An 11,568-nucleotide genomic window follows, 5' to 3' on the forward strand; every position below is an offset into this window, starting at 1 on the left:
AGTTGCTCACATTAATGTTTAAAATGTATTTTCAATGTCATCAGTTTTTGTTAAAACAACATTTGAATTATTTAGTTAAAACAAACTTCCATTAAAACTTGGAAACTTGTAAACTCTTGTAAACTCGAAACATAAAACTTGCTTCACTGCGAATTTGTGTCGTAATCTTTTCGGTCAGGCATAGGCGGAATGAGTGCCTTATTTATAGAAAATAAAACTATTCATAAAGAATGTCAAATGTGTTTTATTTATTATAAATAAGGGGTTTTTCCAATAAATTAAAGTGCTACGGGTGAGAAAAAACTGTGAGACTAATTTGTATAAGCATAGAACAAATAAACGTGTGAAATTACTTTAAAATTCCCTATTGCTAAGAAAACAACTTTGCACCCAAATAAAACTAAATGGAAACAATCGATTCTATATCATATTCACAGCACAGAAAATTAGGAGAAAGTTATTTTATTGAGAAAAAAATAAAAAAATAAATTTCAACAACGACTCATTCATTCCAACTCATTCCCTTTGTGCGTGTTTAAAGTTTTTTTTTTTTTTGTTTTTTGATCTTCACCCCAACTTCAATAACTCGTTCAACATTCTCCAATAGAGTTAAATTTTGCCGGTTAAATTTGAGTTTTGCGCTTTAGTAAACAAAAATTAAAAAAAAACTTAAAAAGGAAAATTAGACATAAGAATAATCATTAAATTGTATGTATGTTTTCACTAGTTTTGTTGTAATATAAACACATATAATTTAGTTAATAAACTAAAATACGTTTAGGGTGTCATACATAAGCACATTATGTATTATACGAATAAAATAATAACAAAAATGCTATCTATATAAATTATACATTATTCTTTATAAAAACCATAAATACACATACACACCACTCCCACTTGTGCAGAGAAAATCAAATCCTAACATGGCTCCATAAACTTAAAACAAACATAAACAAATTAATATGTAAGGAGATTGTTAAGACATCGCAGAACAAAAGTATCATGAAAGCATGTCCATTTAGTTCCAAATACACACATACATACATATGTACATATTGCTCATTTACTAAAAGACTGTCACAACTCAAAAAACGGAAGTTTTCAGTAGAAGCGTTTGAAGTTTTCAATTTACTCATAAAATGCTGAAAATGCAGATGCATATTCCCTTCACACGCGAGGAGTAGCTCTACTGTGACAGCCTTTTAGTAAATGAGCGATATGACATTAACCGCTTACTATAGATATTAAATATTTTTTGTTTGTCAGTTAATAATTATAATTGTGTTTTGTCTGTCGTATGCGTCCAGCACCAAGCTCTTCTTATTTTCCATTTCTATTTAATTTTTTGTCCTTTTTTTTGGTTTCCTTTCCCTGTTTTCTTAACCTTCAAAAATCAGTTGGTGTTTTGGTTACAGAAGAGGCCTTGACTTTTCTGCCACTAAATCAGTGCAGTGCTTTGCCACTTCTTTTCTTGCACTCAAGCGCCAATCCTTTCCTAAACGCTCATACGCTGAACACACAGTGGACGTTGAATAACTCACATACACACACACACACACACACACACACACATAATCGCACATGAACACTGCTATATACACAAACAGAGAAAAACATTTTGCTTTGCAATAAAATAAAAAGAAATGGTGTAAATCTCGTAAGTTTTGTGTTAAAAAAAAGAATAAGCAACGCGTAAATAACAAATTGATTATAAGAAAACAACAACAATGAACAAGTTAATAGCAGCAACAAGTATGCGAAGTTGTTATTGCAATACATCAGAAACACAAACGAAAGTTATATTAGTTATTCTTAATCGTAAACAATGGATGGATGAAAATTTAATTTTTATTACTTACCATATAATTAAACTACTATTATAGTTATAAAAAAATATCACTATCACTATCGCTATTATGATTAATTATGCAAATAAATTTATTAAGTTATGTGAGTTTTATATACAAATACGTATATTATACATATGTATGCAACTACATACACAGTTGCGCACAGCCCTCTGCTCTACTAAACCAAAACTCCCCTCCGCACCGAACTTGTATACACGTTTCCAAATACAAATTTCTTTCTTCTTCATTTCATATTAATGTATATCTGAATTTCTCTTTTTTCAAACTTCTATAACTGTCTCTTTTGTTTATTGCATTTAATCCCATACATTTGATTATCTATCTAACTTCCAACTTAAGAAGAAAGAAGTAATTAGCACTTGGCATATGTTTCTTTTTTACGCACTTCGTTTGATTGTATTTACCTAAATATTGTAGATTTCTGTAACGCAAATGTTTCACAGCCAGGAGTGAAAACGAAACAAATATAACAAAAACACGAAAAATTAAGCGTAAATGAATCAGCAGATCAAATGCAAGATAAAAACTTTGTATTTTAAAGTTTTATTTACGTCTCCATATATAAATATATATATATATATATGTAAAACTAAATTTATAAAGTGGAAAGAAGAAAAAGTAATAAATTAAATAATAGTTTTTAATAGTTTTTAAACAAAAACAAAGAGTTTTCTATTGCAAGATATTACAAAAAGATATGAGTTTGTATGTATTTTGTTAATTGCAAATGTAAGTATGTAAAGGAGTTGTAAGCCAATTGGTTTACCCGCATAGAGTGTACCTTAGTTAGATCCAAAGCTTTCATTGCACAAATTCCAGAAAGTGGAGAAACATTATTTCTCCTGAATTTCCCCTACGCGCGATTCGTTTGGTGGAAAGCCGTGGAGGCGCACTATATCTTCGTTTAAAGTTTTTTGGCAAAAAATGTCAGTTACGCGGTTTTACAGAACGCCGATACGTGGGTTTGTTCTTTAAACGACGATATGTATGTGTATGCTGTTAGGCAGGATGCCTGCCTTGCGATTACTGGGGCGATCTCATCATGTTCAACGGAAGCCTGAAATGTCATCCCAACATGTTACCGATTGTTTTCTTTATCAAGGATACTGCTTCTACGAAAAGAACTTACATGTCGCTAGTGAAAAGTTGGTAAGTCCGATTTTTATAAAAACTCATATTTTGATATGAGGCTAGAGAAATTAAAAATTATTGGCCTTCAATGAAAAGAAAATTTGCAAAGTTCAAAATAGGCGCCGAAACCCCGATAAGGCCAAAATAATATGAAGTCTTTTTATACAGAACTAATGCTTCTGTTTCGTATGGAGTTTTGCTTTGCTTTAAGCAGGCAAAATGTTGTATTCAAAGTTTTCCGAAATACTTAAAGAAAATCGCTTCAAGAAGTTTTTGCCTCCTGTAAAATTGGTAAAAATGGACTTAGCAACATTTAACTCGTAAGCTAGCGATATGTACAAGCGTATAGATTTATACCTGGCCGAGGACTGTCACTTCCGCATCATTCTCCGAAAACTCTTTGGGGAATTTATGTACATGCTGTTACGCCCGCAAATACAGTTGACCGCGAAAATAAGTTCAAACGTTTTTCTTCGCCGTCAATTTTGTAAGAGTCTTTCAACTTCTTAACCGACTTCATAAAAAGGAGAAAGTTATCAGTTCATCGGAATATATATTTTTTAACCGACTTCCAAAAAAGGAGGTGGTTATCAGTTCGTCGGAATATTTTTTTTTATGTATGTTACCACTTTGTGCCACGCTAACCGATTTTAAAGGAAAGGTGTTACCTCACAGGTGGTCCCATAGTAATTTGGTTTAAATCCGATCACTGGGTCATGAAGAAATTACCGATAATCTTAAATTTTTATTAGAGAAATGAAGTCGGTTTTGTTTTCGCTTAAAAATTATTTGTTTTATGTAAAGTACATACATATATGTATTTAAAAAAGATCTTGGCGGTCCCTGTAAAACTTCAAAGACAAAAAATGTGGGCTCAGTCGTTAAATGTAATGGAACTTTGGTTAATTTTTGTTGCCTGCTTTCCTCTCTCAGAAATCAAAGGTTATACTATAAAATGACTTAGGTGTAAATACTCGCTTTTTTCCCAATGTTTGGTGAGATTTTTTCATTGTTCGAAAAATTCCTTTTGCGAAATTATGCAAAAAGAGGCCGAAAATCAAAAATTAATAAAATTAAAAATTACATATATCTGCAAAGTCGCGCGCAAAGATCAAATTATATATTCTAAAACTACATAAAATTCTCTAAAACATTCGTTTAATTTCAAGACCGGACGGACCGGTACTCAAACTTTTTTTGACTAATAATCTTTAGCATCTACATTTCAAGGTAAATTTTTTGGTAAGAAAATAGGAAAGTACCAAAAAGTATAAATACCACGATATTCAAATAATTGATTACAGTTGAAAAAGAAACATTTTTTTTAATGGGTTAATCGCCAAAGGCCACTTAACTGATTACCCGGTATCGCGCCGATTCCCGTATTTCTTTAGAAATGTATTGTTCATGAAGAAGCGAGGTGAGTAAATAATGCGAAATGTGGTATTTGTGACTTTTACTTTTACCTCTCGTAAGTCCAACCGGTCAACCGGTTTTTCTATCTGCCTCCATATAGTCGAAACACTGTGCGCCGTAAGTGTTAATTTTGCGATATGGAACATGTAATTTTTAGCATTTAACAAGATTTATGGTATCCTGCCCATTGCAATACATAACTATGTACATACATATGTACAGTGACGAACAAAAGTATTGGCACAGGAATTTTTCGTAATATATGCAAAGTTTTTTATTCTAATTTATGTTCGATAATTTTGTATAAAAATATAGTTCATTTTACACCAAAAAACATAAAAATAAAATCTCTTAACTTTGTGCAAAACTCAGGAAAATTCATTAAATTTGCGCACTAATTTGCAACTTTTTATTCAGACTTTTAGAAAAATTCTAAGTATGCAGTTTCATAGTCCATTAAATTTCAGTATGACAAAATGCAAGTTTAAAGTTGCTAGAAAATCGCGTTGATTTTTGGCAATTTTTTTAGCGGAAAGTGTTGCTCATTTTCTCCATAGAAAAAATAATTGTCGAATATACTTTGTATGGAAGAACTTGCGTGAAAAAAAATTACCAAAAATCAACACGCTTTTCTAGCGACTTCAAACTTGCACTTTGTTATACTAAATTTGAATGGGATATAAAACTGCATACTTAGAATTCTTCAAAAAAATTTGAATACAAATTTGCAAATTAGTGTGCAAATTTTATGAATTTTCCTGAGTTTTGCACAAAGTTTAGAGATTTTATTATTATGTTTTCTGGTGTAGAATGAACAATATTTTTATAAAAAATTATCGAAAATAAATTAGAATAAAAAGCTTTGCATATGTGACCTGGTCTACGGAAAGGGGGCTTAGGTGTCAAAAAATCAATTTTCACTTTTTGGTTGATTCGGATGGAAGATGAGATGCTTTTTCACGTGGTGAAAAGCAGAAAATCCTAACTTGCTTAGAAGTGTACTAAAAATGTAGAGAAAGAAGAGTAAAAACGAGTAAACGAAACGAGTTGCTTACTTTTAACAGCTTTTTCACAGAAAACTAGTTTTCGCACGTGAGCTCCCTTTTCGTAGACCAGGTCACATATATTGCGAACAAATCACTGCCAATACTTCTGTTCGGCACTGTATGTACAAAGGCGGTCGTCGCACAGTGGAACTTGGATAGGTTACACCTCGAAACCCAGTAAACTTATATAAGAACATATAATTCGGTTCCTAATTTTGGCATAAAAAATAGACTGAATCAGCCGATAATTCGAGATTACTTCTCTCCGTTTCTCGTAATTAAGAGACAGAAAGTGTATTATAAGAGATTATAGCAGCGAAGCGATTTTTTGCGAAAAAAAACTTGATATTACAAAATAGTTGGCTCTTAATTTTTCGAGCTATGCACGTTTTACTGTATAAAAAGCTATACAAATGGTTGTCCTGACAACACCTTGCAAAAAAGCCTAGGACACAACAAATGTAATTTCCGTCGCAATGGTGCTTTAGTGAAAAATCAGTCATTCGATTTGAGTTGCAGCTCAAATTAGTTGACCTAAGGACGTTACGCAAAAAAAATTAAAAATTTTTTGCAAAAATTCCAACATGACTGAAGACTCGTGGGTGTTAGATTCGCTGGTGTGCTTTCTACATGGACCTGTTTGGAATGCGCCACTTCAGACGTTCATCGAGGAGAAATCATTAGGTATTTTGTGCGGTTTTCAGTAATTTAGAAGATTCTGACTGCAAGCCTTTTTTGCATACTTTTCGGCGGCGCAGTTTTCGATCCCAATATGCAAATTGATGAGAATAATTCCGACATTGTGGCCATACATAATGAGTACAAGAATCTAGTAGACTACATGCTGGGCAGCTTTATGGAAGAAATGCAAATTACTCCGGAACAATTTGAGACGGCTTGCATGGAAGGCCGAAACCCGGACAATCATTTGCACTTTCACCAGGGTCTTTTTCAGCAGGTGTATGCGTTATTTTGGCACTTACATGCTTACATGCATACTAACTTTATCTGGGTCTTTTTGAACCGTTCTCGCATTGCAGATTTGGGCAGCCAATGATATAAAAATGTTTATACGCATGATGACCCAACGGAATGTGGAGTTACAACTACAGGCATTGGATTTGATTGAGAAAAATCAATTAGCTCTGCTGCAGGAGAGCGAACCCGCTGACAATGCCAGCTCCACGGAAACCGGTAGTTCTCATTGGTTAGTGCTTTTTCTTTTAAAATCTCCCGCTTTCGCTTTATACTATATTTGACTAATTCCAGTGAAAAATATGATGAGGTCGAGGATTTTATAGCGAAGTCCTTGGAGAAGGAACTAGAAAGCCCAGAAGCGGCAGTAACCCCTGAACCGGAGAGTGTAGACTCAAGCGTGAACGAAAAATTTGCGCGTTTGAATTTATTCTTCGACAACCAAAGGGTTAGCAATTACATAAGTTTCGTTTTCACGGTACACAGTTAACTCACAATTGTCAGTGTGAAAACTACCCTAAAAATATTTTAAATTTTTGTTTTATGAAACCAACTTTTCTGAATCGGAATTATTTCCGCAGATTGATCCCGATGATGTTGTGTCGCGTCAGGAATACCTTCGCCAGCAACGTGATAAAATTGTTGAAATTAAGAAAAAGACACGCGCCAAGCAGCTGCTCGAAACGGTGGCGCGCAAAAGTGCTACCAGTCAGGCGTCGTCTACTGGACGTCCGTCCTCAGCACAAGTGGCGCAGAAATTGCTGGAAAACGGCGGTAAAGCCACCGAGCTGCTAGAAAAGGAAAACGTTGGTGAAGGCGCAGGTGAAGGTGAGCCGCAGAGTTCGGCGTTGCAATTGCGTAAGACCTTGGCTAAACGTTTGCGGGCCGAGGTGGTGGAACATGAGTAGAAAAAGCTATTAAGTAAGGTTGTAATTAGCTAAAAATTGTACTTTTTCACTTTTTAGTGCAATAAATGAGTAATACCCGTATTCAGAATTCTTCCGAAGTAAAGTATTTACATATGCAGGTGAAATCCTAGATATAGTAAACTTTCATCGAAGTCTCACGTTGAGAAGAAGATTTCCGAATTCTTAATATCATTCTGGCAATGTAAACGGGTCTTTGGTAAAACGAGGGCTGTTCGCAGCTAGAGGAATCCTGTGGATTTACACCTCTATGAAAAGACCCATAATCAGCTACGTATCTAAATCAATAGCTTGGCAAATTCACTTGCCAAATTTCAAAAAACGATACCACACCTTAAGTGAAAAAAATTTCAAAGGACTTTGAAATCCTAAAGATATGATTAATTCAAAAAATTATTTAATAAAATTAGTGCAATGTAGAATAACATTATGGGTACCAAATGAAAGAGAGAATTCTGTTGAATTTAAAAACACAATAAAGTTTTATGGTTAAATAATTTTAATCAATTTTGTCTTTTCAAGTAATTTTCAAGGATTTTTAAGGACACATTTTTTAAAGGACTTTTCCATACCCGTTCGTCCTTATGCACCAACGAATTTATTCTGTTTTAATTCTACAGAATTTTTTCTTATATTTGATAGCCTTATCTTTAAACTACATAGCGCTGAATTAAAAAAAAAAATTTTAAATAATCATATTTTTTAAATTCCAAAGTCCTTTTAAAAATATCCTGACGCTAGAGAGAAAAACTAAGTACGCAGTTATGCGTGACTCAAACAAATGACCACGTATTGATTTTTTTTTAAATATTCGTAATGTTTTTCGAGCAAATTTTTTTTGTTATTTTTCTATAAAAGTACCGTTTAAGCTTTACAAAAAACCACATAAATCACAGTTACGAACTTTATACAAAATTTAGGAAAAAAAAGTCTACAAATTTTCATCAAAAGTTCAACTTTTTAATGATTCTTTATAACACTTTTGGGTATGCAATTTTAGTTTCTTTGAACCTTGATATTTATTAAAATTTTTTAGTTGAATTTTTAACTTTGCAGGATTCGTCAAAAAATATAACGTTAAAGACCATCTAAAACCACAATTATCTTTAAAAACAACAAAAGATAGGAAACAATGTTACCCGTAACGTTAAAAATAAAAATTTTCAACCATATGTTTATATTCTATTCCTAATAAGGTTAATCAATTATTGGATCTGGTATGATAAAAATTTTAGTTCACATATCGTCACCTGAAATGCAAAAAGACTTAACAAACATCATCGTTGAAAGGCAAAAAGTCATAACTAATAAAAAATTCAAAATTCACTTTTTGATTTATATGATGGATTTCATCGAATTACAACTCCCCACATCATTTTATAAAAAAAAAAATTAATATATTAGTCACGACTTTTTCCATTTCATCTACGATGTTGTTACGTCTTTTTGCATTTCAGCTGACGATATGTATGTCCATACATATGTATGCGCTGAGTGGGCGATTGAAACATTGAGAGAATTATATAAGCTGCCAAAGCATTGAATTTTGCCTACTTCTAGGCCTACCATTTTTTAATTTCGCCACCGGACGAAAGGAAGAATTTTCCGCCAATTAGTCAACAATACCACGGGTTGTGACATCGCCCACCGGTAGAAATTTTTAAATTTTCTTAAAGGGAAGAAATGTCTTTGTTTTCTAATGGGTCGATTACAGATGGCAACCGAACATCGGTTGCGATACCGGTGGCTGAAATTGTATTACAGATGAACTAAAGGCTGGTCACTGCATTTTCGTGGTTGCATCGAAAACTTGTATTTATTTTTATTTAATTTTTTTGCGACTTATTTACACTCAAATCTCGGTTGCTGATACTGCAAAATTCTATTATCTTTATACAATTAATTATAGTTGCTATTCATAAGCTATTAGCAGTGCGCGCTACCACTTTGCAGTGCCTGGGTTCGGGCCAAGTTTCCGACAACATCAAAAAAAAAAAACATAAACAAGTTGTTTTCTAATGGCGGCCGTCACTCGGCAGGCAAACCTCCAACTGTATTCTGCGATGAAAAACAGACACAAATCGGAGATGCTCGGCCAAGCATTAACATTTTGTGTAAGCGCCAGTCTTATTATTATTGTTATTATTTAAATATTATTTAACAAGTACTTTTAATATCTCTGTTCATTTTAATTTAAGTGGCGTTGCCCAACGGCAACACAATGCAGGTTGCATTGCCATCCATAATCGACCCATTCATTTTTAAATATTTTGTATGCAAATTAAATACATGCTTAGAAGCTTTATATGAAGGCTTTGGTTTTTATTAGTGTTTGGCATTACAGTTTTGAGTTTATATTTTAACATTTAAAAGCTATACTTAGATTAAAAGGGTACTTTCTGTTTTACACATTAAGTGCTAGCCATGTTTTATGCGAGTGCAAATTTCGTATATGTATTAAATTTTTACGACACAAAAAATATATTTTCTAACAAAGTTTCCAGCTATGTGTGCACGCGCGCGTTCCGCATATTGCACATGATGACTAGTGTAATGAATTAGTAATTAATAAACAATATTTTTTTGCGCATAAATCACACTATACAAACAATGTTTGGTGCATAGATGAAACCTTTGCATTGTGAAAAAAATATATTTCCTTTTTTTAGGAGTACATCATCAAGTACATATGTATGTCTGTATGTATCCTGTAAAAGTATTGCATATTCTGTTCTCACAAATAAAATTCCCCAAAATAAAACAGCCCAACTGCTTTTGAAAACGTGATCTACGCCGATGATCACGCATGCCAACAGCGGCTGAGTTAATTTCATAAAAAAATTAGCAATATCGAGCAAATCTCTCGCGACCATCAAAATTAACATTTTCCATTTTGTAACTAAAGATTTTCAAGCTACGCTCTACTCTAAAATGAAGAAAAAATACTTCCGTACGTCGGCGCTAAGCCGGTATACGATCACGCAAATACGACATGATAGCATCTGTGCCTTTGACAAGTATTTGATGACGCGGTTGACGGAATGGATTACCAAGCAGCTCCAGAGTACTGCAAGTGAAACAATATAATTAGAAGAAAATATATACATATGCACATATGTAATTAGAAGACTTGGATTAGCTATGTCAACTTACACAATGTTTTTAAGATTACCAAGTACGGGTGGCACTTGTTCAATGTTGTTGTTACGTAAATCTAAGATGGTGAGCCGCTTCAAAGCGCCCAAGCCCTCCGGTGTGGCGTCGATATGCTTGATACGATTGTCGCTGGCTAAGAAAATTTCAAGATTTTGTGTTTGATAGAGACAGCTCGGTATATGGTCAAAGCTAAAATGCCAGAGGAAGGAATAATTTGATTATGTAACAGTGTGTGCATTAGAAATTAGTAAACACCTAAAGCCTAGTTCTTTGCTCAAGTACTTACCGATTATTACAAATGTTCAATTCTCGCAATGTGTTGAGCACACCCAGCTCGCTCGGAAGGTCAGAGAGTTGATTACACGATAAGTTGAGCAGAGTTAGCCGCGTGAATTGCGACAAAAATGTTGGCACTTTGGTTAATTGATTATTGGCGAAAACTAATTCGCTGGCACTGCCCTTGAGGAGTTGAAGTCTAGGATATATTAAAAAGGAGAATAGACGAAAATGGTTAGTACTTAGAAACTCTTTACTTTCAGTTAAAAAATAGTCTGACTGAAAAAATAGACAACATAGATAAGAGTTCGGTCGCTTAATTGCAACTAATTTCTGCAAAAAAAAAACAATGAATTGTTTTCATTAAAGCATAGACCGGAAGTTTGTAGTAAATGCAACCCACAGTATTACTGCAAAGAATTAAACTCGTTTATTCGTAAACCGCGTATAGTTCAAGGTTTCTGCGCCATCTAGGCCATTATTATATCATCACTCCCTGATTACCTTCAGTCCCCACTCCCTGCTTTGCTAAAATGGGCATCTCAGGCCTCAAAGACACATAACTAGACAAATCTTGGCAATTTTTATGGTTCTTCTATACAGAACTCTTGAAAACTCAGTCTTGTCCATTGAATTCTAGCCACAAGAAACAACAACTTACTACATATATATCATATATATATATATATATATGTAGGTTTTAATTAATAAAACACGTATGTTTGGTGGTTTATAGAATATAGTTTAATTTAAGATAGTTTAATTTCA

At 33.4% G+C, this 11,568-nt stretch overlaps 3 protein-coding genes across 4 annotated transcripts in view; 1 reads left to right on the forward strand and 2 right to left on the reverse strand.

The window, feature by feature from the left end:
- LOC118736911 (serine/threonine-protein phosphatase 4 regulatory subunit 3) overlaps window positions 1–11,568 on the reverse strand; it is a 53,593-nt gene that overhangs the window by 22,981 nt on the left and 19,044 nt on the right. The window lies entirely within an intron of this gene.
- LOC118736913 (cilia- and flagella-associated protein 36-like) lies at window positions 2,597–7,718 on the forward strand. Of its 2 annotated transcripts, XM_036467048.1 has the most exons (5): window positions 5,553–6,151; window positions 6,226–6,425; window positions 6,508–6,674; window positions 6,737–6,890; window positions 7,024–7,718. In XM_036467048.1, the coding sequence occupies exons 1-5, from the start codon at window positions 6,052–6,054 to the stop codon at window positions 7,348–7,350; spliced, it is 948 nt and encodes a 315-aa protein (XP_036322941.1). In that variant the 5' UTR covers window positions 5,553–6,051; the 3' UTR covers window positions 7,351–7,718. The 2 variants fall into 2 exon arrangements, with proteins under 2 accessions (XP_036322942.1, XP_036322941.1); XM_036467049.1 differs by lacking the exons at window positions 5,553–6,151; window positions 6,226–6,425 and adding an exon at window positions 2,597–3,023.
- Window positions 9,662–11,568, reverse strand: part of LOC118737757 (leucine-rich repeat-containing protein 40) — a 19,894-nt gene continuing 17,987 nt past the window's right edge. The window contains exons 2-4 of the mRNA XM_036468491.1: window positions 10,811–11,079; window positions 10,522–10,713; window positions 9,662–10,435 (exon numbers count right to left, since the gene is read on the reverse strand). Of these exons, the coding sequence (XP_036324384.1) occupies window positions 10,330–10,435; window positions 10,522–10,713; window positions 10,811–11,079 (567 nt within the window). The 3' untranslated portion in view covers window positions 9,662–10,329. The remainder of the gene's footprint in view (window positions 10,436–10,521; window positions 10,714–10,810; window positions 11,080–11,568) is intronic.

Source organism: Rhagoletis pomonella, unplaced genomic scaffold (assembly GCF_013731165.1).
Source record: "Rhagoletis pomonella isolate Grant_MI unplaced genomic scaffold, Rhpom_1.0 Rhpom_scaffold_00004, whole genome shotgun sequence".
NCBI lineage: Eukaryota > Metazoa > Arthropoda > Insecta > Diptera > Tephritidae > Rhagoletis > Rhagoletis pomonella.